General features: G+C 42.4%; 1 protein-coding gene across 1 annotated transcript in view; it reads right to left on the reverse strand.

The window, feature by feature from the left end:
* Positions 1 to 16,862, reverse strand: part of LOC147677998 (DNA topoisomerase I, mitochondrial-like) — a 1,183,590-nt gene that overhangs the window by 1,031,611 nt on the left and 135,117 nt on the right. The window contains exons 3-4 of the mRNA XM_086945880.1: positions 7,445 to 7,604; positions 7,305 to 7,354 (exon numbers count right to left, since the gene is read on the reverse strand). Of these exons, the coding sequence (XP_086802006.1) occupies positions 7,305 to 7,354; positions 7,445 to 7,597 (203 nt within the window). The 5' untranslated portion in view covers positions 7,598 to 7,604. The remainder of the gene's footprint in view (positions 1 to 7,304; positions 7,355 to 7,444; positions 7,605 to 16,862) is intronic.

Genomic DNA, 16,862 nt, shown 5'->3' on the forward strand with positions numbered 1-16,862 from the left:
TCCTTAAGAAAACAAATCAGTAATTTGTGATGTTCTGATGTGGATTAAGTGTGAAGACTTGATTTACCATCGAGGGGGGGGGGGGGGGGGGGGGGGGGGTTCAGCACAAAAGCTGATCATTCCTTACACAACACAAAAAAACAATTACAACCACAAAATCCAACTGCACACTTTGTACACATCTGGGAAAATAATGAAATTGAGTAAAACTGAAGTACCATCACTGTAAAAAGAGTACTTGGATTTGTAGAAAATGAAGATATTTTAGAATAATCAATTTAACATGCTTAATAATTGATTACCTTATATTTTAACAAAGTCATAATGAAAGATAGACAAAAATGCTTTTTATGATGCAAAATACAAATTGAGGCAGTATATCCATGTAACACTTTAGTTTTAGGGCCTTATTAGGAGCCTCACAGTGGAAGTCGCCCAACCGCCTTATTAGGACTGGTGCCCTGGGACCACCACAACCATCAAAAACCACCAAAGAACCATTCTTCCCTGGTAGTTGCGTGGTGGTCCTTTGGGTGAGATATGCTTGGCGGGACTACCACAGGCCCACTAAGCATATTACGAGTTTCCTCTTTGCCATGGTTTTCATGATTAAAGGGCCTCTTGGTCCCTCATGCCATGTTGATGCACACAAGAGGTCCCAAAAAATGCCCCCCCGTGTGCATGCACCCCAGTACCTGTGCGACATGGACTGCTGCAGTCCATGCCATGTAAGCACTGCCTTTGACATTCCCATTGCAGTGCCCAATTTATTGGCACTGCCCTGGATACAACAAAGAAACACCTTCCAGACCAGGAGGAAATTCCTGATATGAGGGTCGTATACAGGTTTGGCAGTGCAGGAGCAGGACAGTCTTGCACCACCTAACTCTTAATGAGGCCCTTAAACACCATTGTCCAAATATTAATAATGAGACATCTCTATTGATTTCACTGTTATAAACAATAGCAAATGAAGTGTTGGTGCTATGTAAAAATGCTTCATTTTATATGGCTGAATCTTTCAGCATAAATGCTATACATTTTTAGAGTGTTAAATTTCCTGAATCTATTATATAATAATGATTTTTAATAACAGTTTGCACGTATGTACTTTTAAACCTTTTGGTAGTAGTCCATATTTACAGTTGAACATTTCTATGCACTAACGACTAACAAATGTTACAAATATTTTCTCATATTATGCTTGATTTATTTCATTATGAATGAACCTAATTAGGAGTTTCTTTCACTAAATAAGAAATTCCGACTTTGAATGCATTAAATTACCTTTCCGCTTAGGCCTGCATCATTTTTATAAGTTTGGTGAAATTTTGTTACTTTTCCTCAAATGCTCTTTATCTGTCTTTTTATCACAATATTTCTAAGTAAACACATTGTTCAGAACTTCTTTTGTGGATGAAGTTATTGGAACTTGACTGACTCAATACATGAAGAACGTAGTAAATTTGTAAATTAACCTATAAGGGCAGAATGGACAGTTGAGCGACATGAGAAATAGGTTTGAGTATCAATTTTGCACCTGGATTGCGGAAGAATGATTACATGATTATCATCAAAACACACAAGATGATGGACGGAATGTTGCACAATGGTAAAACACTCACCCCCAGTCACAGATCTGGGTTGAATCCATCCTTATTTTGCTCACCAAGCCACCCCAGTTGAGACATGGCCATATGCAAATCAGTCTTGGCCCAGTGTGTTTTGCTGTTCACCCTATGTGGGAAGGGAATGCCCAGACGTGGGTCCTGTGATCACTAGGCAACTGGAATCAAGCTATCCTGGCTGAAGACGGCTGATAGCCAGAAACCAGTCCTAGGATGCTTGATTCCGGTCCAGGGAAGACATGGCTTGGCAGTTCGGGCTGGACTGTTCCCATGAGGCACAGGGTCAAGACTGATTTGCATATGGCCATGTCTGAACTGGGGTGGCTTGGTGAGCAAAATAACAATGGATTAAACCCAGATCTGTGACTGGGGGGGAATGTTTAGCCATTGTGCAACATTCCGTCCATCATCTTGTGTGTTTTCCTGTTCACCATATGTGGGAAGGTTATGCCCAGACGTGGGTCCCGGGCTCACTAGGTCACTGGTAGCAAGCTATCACGGCTGAAATCCAGAAACCGGTCCTAGGATGCTTGATTCCGGTCCAGGGAAGACATGGCTTGGCAGTTCGGTCTGGACTGTTCCCATGAGGCACAGGGTCAAGACTGATTTGCATATGGCCAAGTCTGAACTGGAGTGGCTTGGTGAGCAAAATAACAATGGATAAACCCAGATCTGTGACTGGGGGTGAAGGTTTAGCCATTGTGCAACATTCCGTCCATCAACTTGTGTGTTTTACACGATTATCATACCATTGTGGTGTGACAGTGTCATAGATTAACTATTTGGAGTAGAAAAAGTGGCTTTCCAATGAGGACAGAACCTCTTAACTCCCTACACAGCCCACGGCCCTCATGCCCTTTTTCTCTATGCTGATGAACTTTGCTGCTGGACGATTTGGAGCGATCTGGTGAGCGATCAGACTAACTTTCCTGATTAGTGCTCCATTGCTCTGCAGTTTCCTTGAGCTGACTTTAACTTGACCCTTTGCCGAATGCTAAGAACTCTATTGAACCATCCTGCCTTTGTGGTGGTAGAAAACCCCCAACCTAAACTATCCCTTATATGGATTATTGTATTCAGCAATGGATTTTGCTAAATGTGTGGTGTTTATACATGTTTGACGACTCATGACTGAATGGTTTAAATTGTTAATTATATATATGATTTTGGATTTTTAATACAATTGACCAAATTATCTAAATTTGTTGGAGTTTTTCATTGTGTCTTAATGTTCTTTCTGCAGAAACTGTGCTTACAAAATATTGATTTCTAAATGCATGATCAGCAAAGTCAGATTTTTTTTCAAAACAGTTTATTTTGCTCTTCAGTGCAGCCACAGCAAGGCTTCTGGTTTGTATGATTGTTAGATTGAACTTCTTTAGAAGGTCAAGTCTTCCAATTGCAATGCTCTATTTCTATAGCATGGTTCTAAGAGCAGAGTATTTGAACCAGATCTCTTATTTGTGAGTAGGCTACCAATTATTGACCATCATTGGGTGGCAAATCTTACAACAACCTCATTTCTCAACACTCACTGTGATGAAGTGACTAAATTATTGTAATTCGTTATTGGGCCCAGAACTGAAAAGTTTCCACTGCAACCGTACTAGAGGTCCCAATGTACCAAGTTATGAGATGCCTGCACAAACACATGGGGCTTGAGATGGTTGGAAATTGTACAGAGTTCACCTTTAAATGAATAGATGAAGCATACCATCACTTAATTGGCACACTGATATTCTTGGGGAAATTAGCACTATATTTATGGATGAACTATGGAGAATTAATATCTAATTATTGCAGATGTATTTCACATCAATGTATGCATTGTCCTAATCATGTGCTAGTCATGCTTTTTTCACTTCTTTGTTTTGTATTATTCAATTTATTGATTCCAAATCAGTAGTTTACAAACCACCTGAACAAGAGATGTGGCATCATTCACATTTTAATGAATGCAGGTCAGTTTGTTCACCTTGGCACTTCATAGCAGGAAACACCAAGTCAGCTGATGGAGGACACAGGTCTTCTGAGCCTGTATTGTCAACATCCGTACTACAATACAAATAAACAAGCTAGCAGAAAACAATGACTACCGGATAATTTAGTAAGTGGAAGTGCAATCCAAAAAAGGGGAGGCCTTTGATGTCCTCATTTCAGCTGTTTTTGATCAAAAATATTAGAATGGGGCCAGATCACACCTGGGAGGTCAGACAGTTCTACTCTAAACTTGGTAGGCTAAAATTTCTCTGCTGGTTTTGTAACTACGTGTTCACATTTTAAAGCAGACTGGTAATAGCAATCTAGCCTTACATTTCCACACCGATATCATGGGCACATCGGTGGCAATTTGTCTTCTTGTCTTGCGTAAGATACTTAGATAATTAACGTCTCTCACTTTCTTTCAAAAGGTTCCATTTTAAACATGGTGGTAAACAGGACTTTTACATGTGCAAGTCTTTTGCTATTGCAAGTAATCAAATACTCTTCAAAAGTTTTAAGAAACTACCCCTTACATTAATGTGTGTTGAGGCATCATAAGGCAGTTTTACTAATTGAAAAGCATGGGGCATTTAAAGGAATTTCCCACAATTGGTTTACAAGAAGTTTAGATGTATTCCACTTCTTTGAAAAGGAAAATTAAACAATAGCCACAAATGAACAGGTAACAATTGTCACTGATTCAACATTTTCAGAAATGTTAAAGACCATCCAGGAGTTCTGCAGATTAGATTACGCCAATGGAGTAGGTCCATATTGTTTGCTAGATCCACACAAAAAATATGCAGCTGACTATACCAAAATCTAACTTGGACCTTATTGTGATGTCCATGATACCACTGAACAAAATGGGAGGTTGTGGTTACGAGTGAAGTGAGAAATATGGGGTTACATAGAGTAGCATATCCGCAGCCAAGATATTGGATGTTAGTAACTTGTCCATTTGATGAATAGCTCAAGCTGCAGATTCCTCACTTTAAAGAATAGATACCACAGCAGAATCTCCCACAGCAGAATCTCCCGAAGTGGAAAGGTCTGGGTAGTGGACTCAGACCAGAGAGTCTTGGAGGACTCTGATGGCAAAATGGCTCTCCCTCTGATCTGATGATCAATGCACTAGTGTTTTATCAATGTGTACTGACATCCATGTCACAGCCTGGCAGATGTCCATAACCAGCACTCCCCTTACCAATGGTGTGTCAGTGGCCTTGGCCCTATTTGAAAGTGCCTGTAGGACTTCAGTGTGATGCTTTTTGACCAGTACATAAAAGTACTTCATATAGAGAACTATCCAAATTGAAAAAGTACTTCTCTACATCGCCTTCCTATTTTCTCTGGAAAACGTTACAAAGATCTTGTTGATCACACGATTGTCTCAGCAAAAAGCTACGCATTGGCTCAAAGGCATGCACATAAGCCACAACACTAAGTTCAAGTCTCATTGCGACATGACAAACTGCTTCAGGGATAGCCAGCAAATCAGACCTTAGATAAAATGCATCACAACATAATTCAAGTAGAGATGGTTTATCAGGTAAACAGGCATAGCCTTTGCAGGGTCAATGATGAGAAAAGATACCCACATCCGAACATTTGGACTGCAGGCAATCAGTATGAACAGCACCACAACAGGCAACTAACTTTGACCACCATAGATGGACTTTGACTAAGGCCATGAGGCTTCAGCAGATCAAATTAATTGAACTGTTGCTGCTTAATCATGGAGGAGTAGTGTGGAAATATCAGGTGCCTGACCAGATCCTGTGTGAGGCAGGAGGTCCTCTCGATGTGGTAGCCAAATGTCCGTGCTCAGGAGCTCCACGGTTGGGCCCTGTAGCCCCTGTGACCTCTGAAAGGGGCGCTTACACTGCTGTCTGTCTGTGATTTTATAGGAAAGTATAGACTTGGAGCGTGCAGGCAATGCATGAGTTCGGACACTGGGATCTAAGTTGGGTCCTGTGCCTGCACCAGCAGTCTGGCACAGAAGGGAATTGCATGGACCCTGGAGCCGGAGTAGAAGTATGAACCAGCATTGTAAGTGTCTGAACGGGTGTCAGAAGGCGCTGAGAAGAGGCCTGCCTGCAGTTATCTAACTAGAGCCCCTTGTGGCTCTGCGGAGCCTGGATTCACACCAGAGGTAGGCAGGAGTATCTGAAAAAGAGTTGCAGCATGGTCTCGTAGGCCATTATGTACTTCTGGCCGAAGATGGCCTTGGGAATATGGGGCACGCAAGGACAAATTGCAGGAATGGATCAAATTCAGAAGACCTTTTTGGTGTATGTACTTTTGCTTGATGTCTTGTCACCTGATTTCAAGTGGCTGTACCAGCAAGAGGGTGGAGGGTTCGAGTCGGCATGTCTCCAACTTACCAGAAGACTTGAAGTAGGAGTGGTACCAACTTCTTAAACAGGATCACAAACTGCAACTATTTTGCACCGGTTTTGTTTGGTGATGTAGAGCTTTGCCTCCCGCTCACAGATTGCCTTTGGGTGCATGAGGTTGCTTTCGTCACATGACCTTGAGTCATGAACTGAGCCAAAGTGCCAAAATCACATTTCATGCAGGTCCATGGCAGACGTCTGCTTTCTGCCGTTATGGCACAGCATGAAGCCTCTTGACTTCAGGGGAGGCATTATAGCTTCACACTGCTTGCATGAATATTAATGTTGGGAAGCAGACAATGTTGGAGCTCCCCATCCGCAAACGTCAGGAATAGAAAGAAAAGGAAATCAAAATCTAGGGGTGCTACTTATATACAGCTCTTATTCGTAACTTCCTGGGTGGTGTGGAATCACCATTGTACCACATGGTCCTACCTATCTGTGAGCTTGCACAGTACTGAGAAAATTCTCTAGATCCACTCGGGCGCCTGGCGATATACTTATGGTGAAGAGTCTGCAGTTAGAAGTAAGTATCAGAAAAACTCAGTTTAAGAATGGACAAGAAAAATGATTAAATTTCCCAGATCATCACCCAAGCTATAGATAGGATGCTTTTTACTCCAGCTGATCTTATAAGAAACTATTATCCTTCTGTTTAAACGTGATGACATGCTATATTCTAGGGCTAGAGTATTTTGTACAACTAATAAACCCCATCTTAAAGGGCTGCAGACGAATACCCCTAGGTGAGGTCTAAATTATTAATAAAGCAGGAGATGATCTCTGCAGCTAATAACTCTGCACTGGGAACAATACTTAATGTGCTTCAATGGTGATGGGGGAAGTAAAATGTGTAGGAGATCCAGGACAAAAAACTATTAACTGGCCCTACCAAACCAACTTCTCAAGAGTGGCACACCACATGGAGACCAGTATAGGTTTAAAACCACAGAGGGGGAGGTTATTTGGGAAAAGCCCGACAGGTAAGAATTACAATAGTACAGGATACAGAATCAGGGGTGCACACGTGGAGGAATATTATGTGAGGCTTGGTTAGGTTTATGTGTGATCAAAATATTGGATTGTGCATTTATCAAACAAGCAATCAGGAGGACATTGAAAACGGATTTCCAAGGCTGCACAGGATTCATAACGATTTAAAGTAACTCGGCAGATGGTGCACTGGAGCGCTAGGAATACCCAATATTAAACTGTTTAAAGGAGAAGACATCTATGTCAAGTGTCACAGCCAAGAAAACAAAAAAGGTCTCAAGAATGAGCAAAATAAACATACCCATCAACGTCGTCCTGCTTCATTCCACTGGATGAAGATTGGCTTTTTCTCTGAGAATAAAAGGATTACAATAAACACCTTAGAAAAGGGGCAGATAATGTACAGTTGGCATAATCAAACGTCAAGTTATTTGATACTACCTTTTCCCATTCTTGGGTGCTGCCTTTCAGCTTTAAGCTCTCATTTAGTTTTTCTTTTTTAAACTCTTTTTCTTCGCTCTTTCTGCCACCACTCAAGCTCTTTTTGGATCCGCTGGACATTTTGGGCTTCTTTTCTTCAAACACTTCATTCATCTTTGTTCTAGAAAGTCAACAAAAGCAGAATGATCTAAGAGGATAGTTCCATGTACAGTTGGCGTCACCATTTTCTCAACGTTCTTACAACGAATATGAGCCACAACAGGCCGTATCATATGAATAAACAATTTGCAACACACAGTTGAATATCTTATGAAGGAAGTCAGTCTCCAAAAGCTAATGGGGCAGTAGTCCTTTAAGGTTCAGGAGGCAGTCAAAGACATATGTTATTTAAAAGTAGAAGGGGAGTGATACTCTGCTTGGGGGTTTGGAGTAGTAGTAGGGGGTAAATAACATGGAATATCGGTCACAGAGGATATATTCTCAGCTTGGGTTTGGGGATTCACTCTGGACACTGAAGGAATGGAGCACTCTAGATCAGTTGCAAGAAAATGACCATCCAATATCTGAAAATGAAGCGTATATAAATCTTTAAAAAAGGAATAGACTTTCTTTTACAACACAGTTCCAAAGAAAAGATCTTCAGAAGATACAGACCAAAGTGGTAAATTTGTCAGACCACCTGCCATTAACATGAAACAGAAGCTTTTTACCTGCCCAACATTAAACACATCCCCACCTTTAGAAAATGGCTTGCCAGCTTTCCACCATCTCAGCACTCAGTTGGACCCAGAGCCAACCTCCTTTCATTGTGCGGTGAATTCTACCAGTTTCACAACCTGTGCTTCTTGCTTCCAGATCTTAAACAATCTCAATCAAGGCACTTGGTGGTCACGCCAGGTCGAAAAAAAATAGTGTTGTCTAGGGCAGCCTTGAACTTATTCTCATGATGCGTGTATTTATTTTAAATAGGCACTAAATTGCACAAAACTTTTAAGTATCCTGTATCTTAATCAGAAATACATAGATGGATTCCTAAGAGATTAAAAACAACTACATTTTTAAGTCTGGTAAAGTGAACACCAGGCCAGGGGACCCAAAATATATAATCATCTACTTACCACTACTTTTTTTTAAAGCAGTGGACAGTTCAAGCAAGCAGTTTTTTTGTTTTCTATGAATCAGACCATTGAGGCATTTTAGAAAGTCTCTTTCAAAGTGTTGCTTGGTGCTGCAGTATATGCGTATTTCTAAAAAAAAAAAAAATTAGGAAGTTTTTTTTGTTTGTTTTTATAAGAGGTTGCCACCGACTGTTTTACATCTCACCAACAGAAATTTAGCTACTCCAGTTCAATGATCCACATCCCATGTTTTCCTTACTAGTTTAGTTTTTGTCCAACCTCTAGACCAGTCTCTTTGCCATCATTTTCTTCGACTTGTACTCATCCACTGCTGGCATCAAGGAACTATTTAACTTTTTTGTTTTTGCACTCCATATTAATGCATTACTGTCCTCCCTCTCACTCCCTGCACCCGCAACCCCCATTGTCTTTATTCCAATTAATCCCCTCCTTTAAACCCACCCCTCCCTCCCATAGGACTGCTCAGCTCCCTTTTATATATAATTGGCTTCAACGCCGGCTTTGGAGCAGAGGATGCTATGGATGCCATTGAATTGTCCTCATTGCACAATATTCAGTACAGATTAAACAAAAAGGTGGACAGGGTCTAAAGGGGGGTATGAGATTAAAGACCTGATAACACCCTGCCCCATAAGACTAACAAAAAATAAAAAAAATATTCAGTACAGACAACTTAAAATGGTAAATTAACAAATATATCAAAGAAATACTTCCATTATGGCCAACACGTTTGAGGAATTATGCACATGCATGCGTTTCAGCCATTTAAGAATTAATATTCCAACTGGGCTGATAATCTTGTGTGTGCGCTCAGGGAGGGGGGGGGGACATTAAAGAAAAAGACACAAAAGGTGAGACCCATTGGCACTGACAATGCTGCTTTTATTTGAAAAAGCCTGACTATGAGGTCTTGTAACTCAAGAGATTTATTCAATTATCCATAGATAACTTTTGCTGTCAAACACATGTACCGGTTACAATAAACAAAGTTAGATTTGTTCCCCTTTTTATAGAGTTCTTTTCACAGAGTTACACTTAATTAAAACATCTGGACCAGCGGGAACTTAGATCTTAATATTAAGTAAGAAAACACCAATATGATATTTGGAAAAAACATGGTCAAAATAAAAGACAAAAGAAAAAGTGTTTTGTATCACAAGCTTTAGAAAATAAGAGTAAAGAAAAGGAAACAGGAAAGAGAAAGCAATAAAGGCAAAGGAACAAGTAGTACTAAAATACAGAACCATAAGAAAACAAACTATCACAAATGATGAGTTCTAAAATGGACTACATCCATACAACGAAGCAATACATTTGAAATAAGACTTGGCAAGGTAGTTATGTCTACTTATCCTCTGCAATTTATCTAAACCTCAGTTTGCTTCTTATGCACCAACACCTGTGCAGACATTATATGTACTACAGAAGGAGCAGCCCACTTAATTGTCCTTTCCAAGATACTTCTTTAATGGTACCCCACGATAAAAAAGAAAAAGCAACCAACTTTTAGCTGTGTCATGGCCTGGTCATGGGGATATGCTCAGTAAGGTTAAAATAGGTTCTACCTAGGGTGGATCCCTACAGTCCAGGTGAGTTTGAAACTCTGCTGTGAGGCAATACAAAAAAATCACAGAGCACCCGAGAGGAAAATCATGACATTGGTCACCTGGGCAGAAAAACTGTGGCTCTGCTAAAGTCATTAAGGGAGGAGCAGGAGTTCACAAACAAACCATGCCAGAGACTTTTGACCCTACATTGGTCTTAAGAAAAATGGCATTGCACTGCTGCTACCCAAAGCTGAATCTATGTAGATCTGCAGGTTCTACATCATATAAAGTCATTTGGTGCGGATGTTAAGTGCCTAGGTGAGAATATGTCGATCCCGTGAAATGGGAGGGGGTGGGTTTAAGGTGGATTGAAACCAGAAGGGACAATTAAAATGAAACATTTAGCACTGCAAGATTTTTATATCCAAATGGGGAACCCCAGAGACCAAGGTAGGTTTCAACTTACATTGGCCGCTAGTGCCCAAACTGACATAGGTCTGAGTTAAACATAAATTGATGAAATTCCTGAAACTTGCATTATGCAGAATTTGAGAAATGTTTTGAAATTTTGTTTGTTTCACTCAAATTCCCATGATTTTCCATGGGAATCTTGTTTGCTTAAGCATAAAATGTCTCTTGGAGGGCTTAATTGCACAGTCTCACGTTGGTATATTATGTGACTTTAACACGAGGAATGACCTCATGTGAATGAATAAAAAAGTAATGTGAAATACTAGCAAACCACATTTTGCTCTAAAACTTATTTTTGAAAAATGTTAATGAAAGTTTAAGTTTGTGGAAACAGTTATGCAAGTTCTCACACACCTAAACTAAGGACAGCAAGACTACACCATCAGCCATGCCCAAATATGGCTGCATACATCTACTCCTCTGTGCCCGACCAGGCAGGCTTTATATATAGTGGATGCAATGTATGGCTAGAGGTCCTACCTTAACACCTGTAACACACTAAGTGATCAGCAGGTACACAGGCTGGGCATAGGGTGTTACCAGAAACCATGCCTTGTGCCCAAGCTCATGTGCCGCTAGCATACGGCGTAAAAGGCCTTTCTTCATCTGCAGTGTGGTCGGGATGCAAAGCATGGCCTTTTGCGCACACCACGTCCATACACCCCTAGAAGTCTAGGTTTAGGTGCTTTGCCTCGTGTCTGTGGAATCGCCGAGTACAGTATGTGGATTCAGGGAACACCCGCTCAGTTTTCTTCGCATGAACCAGGCTACCTACAACCTTTAGATGTGAATATTGTGCTCTGACTGCTTCACTTGGGTCATACTCTTCAACCAGCCCCCATGGCTCTGATCATGCATTTGAATCTCTCGGCGCGCACTGGCCACAGGGCCATTGCATGCTAGAACCTTTCGGGCAGTTATTTTATGTTTGTTTTGCAATTTATTTTTTCCGCTTGAGCGGATCGAGGACAATTTTGTTTGGTTAATTTTCGGTTCCATAAAGTTTTTCCTTTTTTTAAAGATGCCCCACCTTGCTGGTATGTCCAGGGATCAACATCGGGAGGAGTGAATCTATAGACAGGACTGGATGTAATCACTCAATGCATGTTTGGGACCCACTCGTACCACGTAATAAAAAAAAAAACAGAGCCAAAGATTCAATTGATTATATTGTAGCAGTCCCTAAATTTTTTCCAAAGACCTAGAGTGTCAAATGTAGGTTTAAAAAAAACAACTGCTTGAGCCACTGGGACCAGTTTTCCAATTCAAAAATAGATCTCGAATGGGTCTCAAACCCAACTGCCAAAATGTTCAAAAGCATAAGCCTTCGAAGCACACAGCACCATTTTGTATCATTACTCTCAAAAACTGCAAAAAAAAATTCCACTAACCCTCAGGGTCGTCAATTCACCAAAATGCCAGGAGTAGGGAAGTGACATCACACACCCTTTGACTTTCACTTTTACTCACACACACACCTGTTTCACACATGCACACACTCTAACAAACACACTTATCACAAACGTGCACACAACATACATTTAAAAGCATTTTTTTTATGCCACGAACAGCACCAGAGTTACTAGCATATCAAAAATCTTAAAATAAACCTTAAAAGTCTCTATCACTGACTTGAATGTATACACACACACACGTGTGCACATACATAAGTTATTTTTACATCAGATTTTAATTTGAAAAGGCACTTCTCTGCCTTTGCTACAAAAGCTTTAGCGATCTCTTGACCAGAACTTCTGTTTTCAACATAGAATAGATTTGGGGACAGCCGTTTGCTCATAGGTGGATAACTTTGTTTATTTCACTTTCCTGCTTCTAGTTAATTTGCTTTATGTTTGACCCACACATGACCATTTTGGTGCCTAATTGTTCGGATGGGATCACTTGTACCCTTCTACTGCGGATGTTTACATTCAGGAACGTACTCTTCATTTTAGCACTCCATGAGTGTATGTTGTGCATGTGATCTTTCCCCTCCACCTCCCTACTGCTCACCTCACTCTCCATGCTGCTTGGCCTCTTGCTCAATCTGCCCGTCACTGTTCTGCTTTCGTTTATTTTTACTATTCCCTTCCCCTCTTACTTTCCTCTCCCGTCTCTCCTTGCTTCGCACTCCATTTCCCAGGTTCTCTCCCTAACATGCCATCTCTCTCCCACTCCATGGCAGTTGCCACTATTGACCGTCAATTTCAGATGCTCTTAAAATGTGCTGGTTTTGGCAAAGCCAAAAACCGGGATGAAACCATTCTATAAGTATAGAAAACATGGTTCTCAACACTTTCAAGACTATCACCAACATAACGACGGGCTGCCATGTTGCATGATGACATGGCAGCCATCTTGAAAGCATACTGTTAGAAATGGGTGTCTCTAGTTGGCAAGGGTTTGCACCTTTGCCCAAGTAGGGACTCTTCGTCAGGGTAAGGAGGGATACACTTCTAAAATAACCCCTGCTCACCCTCTTGGTAGCTTGGCATGAGCAGATCGTCTTATCTCAGAGGCAGTGTATAAAGCATTTCTGAACACATACAGTAATACAGTGAAAACACTACAAATGGATACCACACCAGTTTAGAATAATAAGTAATCTTTATCTAAACCAAAACTAGACAAAACGACAACAATGCACAATACAGTACTGTAAAAAATAGTTACTTTGCAAGATAACCTTTCACTTGTAGAAATAGCTGAAAAACACAGTTCTGAGTCGGTAGCTCCGTCCGGGGCTATCACAATGCTGTAACAACAAAGTCGAACAGGTCCAGCTAACCTCCTTGGTGTGGGCCAGCTAAACTGTAACAGACTCGTGAACAGTACCTTTCTTGTTGCAGGTGACACGTTGGTGCGAGTCGGTCGAAGACAACAGTCGCGGTGGCATTGCAAAGAAATGGGAGCGGTGCAGGCAGCGGCTTGCTGTCGATCGTCCAGACGGCATCGGTGAGACAAAGGCTTACGGTGCAGGGTGAGGCAGTGCTCGATGTTGTGCTTGCAGGTTGCGGTGCAGGAGACGGTTGAAGTGTGGGTCGTGCAACAACAGCATCTGACATCCAGGCAGGATGAGCCAAAGTGGAGTGTGGTACCCACAGGACTCGGTGCAAGCAATGGCTCATTGACAATCATCCAGACAGCATTGGTGAGACCAAGGATGCAGTGCGGAGTGCGACCAGGCCTTCTAGGGTGCCTTCACAACAGGGAACCCTGCGACAGACTCAGTGAGAGTCGGTTGCTCCTTTCTTCTGTGGCAGCTAGAGCCAGCAGTTTCAGAGACGGTGCTCAGAAAGATGGTGAGGTTTATGCTGTTCCTGAGACCTCTTGAAAAGGGGGCAAGCTCCACCTCCAAGCCCTTGGAGATACTTTCTCAAGCAGGAAGCACACACAGTGTCTCTCCTTGGCAGAAACAGCTGCTGCAGGCCAACCCCAGACAGCACACAGCAAAGGGGTAGTACTCCTCCTGCAGTTTTTTCCAGCTCTTCTCCTTGGCAGAGGTTCCTCTTGAAGTCCAAAAGTGATCTAAAAGTCTAGGGTCTTGCCCCGAATTTGTATACATAATCTTTGTTCTCTGGTGTAGAGAAGCTCTCTGCCCAGTCAAAACCAATCCTGTCCTCTCATGTGAAACTTCCCGGCAGGAGGTGGAGACAGCAATGTCCTTGGCAGACCAGGCCCATCAGGTGTGAAAGAAATCTCCTCCCCCTACTCTGAATGCAGCCCAGGTCTATTCAGCCCAGCCCTGACTCACTCTGGAAAGGCAGGTCACACCTCAACCCCCCAAGTGGCTGTCTGAACCGAATGCACATCCCCAGCCCCAGTCACTCCAAAGCCAGACAGGCAATAGACAACCTAGCAGAGGCACACTGGCTGGCATGAAAATACCTATTTTCAAAAAGTGGTATTTTCAAACCCAGAATGTAAAAATCACCTCCACTAAAAGAAGTTTCTTAACATTCTGGGTCAGGTATATCAAACTTTATTTACCCATCTTGTCCCCATGGGCAGGAAGGTTCATGAGAATTTTTTTGCAAACTCCCCATTCTATCCTATGGGGACAGATAGCTTTACAATAGTAAAAAAACCAAAATTGGCAGTGTTTCACTATCGGCACACTTCTTAGTGACCGGTCCACGCACCCACACAATGATGTACGAAGAGTTAAGACTCAATTGATAATACCCGACTAATACAGAGTTTACTTGATTATTTTTATTGCATTGAGTGCGAGTGGGAGACACCCCTCTATCAAAGAGGATTGTGCTACTGTAAAGCATATTGTTAGATCCTTACACCCTGAAGGATTAACCCACCTGCACCACTCACCGGACAACAGAGATTACCTTGACAACAGAGGAGTGCGTAGGTCCACCAAAGAGTACATCACTATCTGGACAGGCACACACATCAGGGCATGTCCACCTTTAACATACACTGCACCCTGCCCTCAGGGGTACTTTGGGCCTATGTTAGGCTAGACTAACCTGTAAGAAGAGGGAAGGCTTGCCAGGTCAACATGGCAGTACCAAACTGCGCACAGACACTGCAGTGGCAAAGTCTGGGTTACATTTACAGGCTGCTTATGCCGGTGGCACAATTAGTGCTGCAGGCCCACTAGCAGCATTTGATTTACAGGCCCTGGGCAGACACAGTGCACTGTACTAGGGACTGACTAGTAAATCAAATATGCCAATCATGGAATCACTAATCCATAAAAGTTTACAGGGCGCACATGCACTTTGGCAATGAACAGCAGTGGCAAAGTGCCAAAAACATCTAGACCAGCAAAAACGAAGTCCAATACACAGCAACATAACAGGAGATAAAGGCAAAAATGCAGGGGAAACCCACGCTAATGATGCCAGGTCTAACACAAACACATTTTTATTGAACGCAGACTTCAGCCCGTGTTAGTAATGCCGACGGACATTTTGCCACCTTTACTGCAGCACCTAAATAAACAGTGCTGTAGCTATGGAGGCGATATGCCTCTGGGCAGAGTGGGGAAGGCACTCCCCCCCCATTAAATAATATTCCTTTTTGAAAAAAGGCAATCACCACAGGGAAAACACCAGCGCCCAGAGTTTTGCGTTTGTCCCATGATGAAAAGTCCACAAATCATTTTCTATACTTTGGAATGGAGACCTGCTGCTCTCCTTCAGCTTGGTTCTTGCTCTCCCTCAGGGATGACCTCCAGCCTGTCAAACTGAGCGTAGACAAACTTAAGTCATGCCCAGGCTACTAGGCGGGCACACACGCGGGCGCGCACACACCCTCTCCCATATTCAAATAGGCTCATATACATAGACGTGCGTGCACCCTTTCAGAAATATGCTCCTAACCACATTCATCCAAGAACGTACAGAGGCACTCAAACAGACATAGAAAAACTCTTGCATTCACATTATGCTAATTAAAAAAGTACTGACGAAGCAAACCTATTTTCCTCAGCCTGTCAGCTTTGCCAAATGATTCTTTATTTGCCAATTGGTCTGGCTTTATGATGAATATACAAGAAACAAACTTTTAGGCACATCTTTCAGAGAGGTAATGAAGGGGGAGGAGGGTCAAAGAAGTGGTGTGTCGCATTTTAAACACCTAAGGAATATTTGCTCCCCGAAAGGGAAAACAATGCTGAATGAAATTAGACCAAACTTAACATGAATCCAGAACTATAATCAGGGAAGTGCCTTTCCTTTATTTGGTGTGAATCCATTGATAGTTTGAAAAAGTAGGGTTATAAAATGTTTTGGGTGGGCGAAATGTTGGAGGGTTCCAGTCCTTTGGTCCATGAACGGTCCTCACTTGCAGCTTAGAGAACTTAAAGGACCAAATAACATTTTTAAAATACCCTCATTTGATTGGACAAGGGTGATCAGCACAATCGGGTCTCCCAAAAACTCAGCCTGCCAGTCAGGGTCGGACTGGTGCTTTCGGGCACCGGGCAATCCCCCCGGTAGGCTGGAGGGGGTGGGGGCCGGTTTTCAAACAGGGGGCCGGTTTTGTGGCTGGGGGGCCGATTTCAGTCCGACCGTCACAGCGTCACTCATTTCAGTCACAGAGAATTTGCCAGGTGTCGTGTGACTCATGTCTGAGAGACTAAGTCTCAGACTTACAAGTAAGCCGGATTCTCAGTATACTAGTGCCAGCAGCAAGCCTGATTGACCTGTGTGTAGTATACTGAAAGTGTGGGTGCGGTCGGTGCAACCCAAACAAACGTTTCAGGAGGAGGGAGGTGCCTGTGCGCAGCGCGTGCAG

Source organism: Lissotriton vulgaris, chromosome 12 (genome assembly GCF_964263255.1).
Source record: "Lissotriton vulgaris chromosome 12, aLisVul1.2, whole genome shotgun sequence".
NCBI classification, from domain to species: Eukaryota; Metazoa; Chordata; class Amphibia; order Caudata; family Salamandridae; genus Lissotriton; species Lissotriton vulgaris.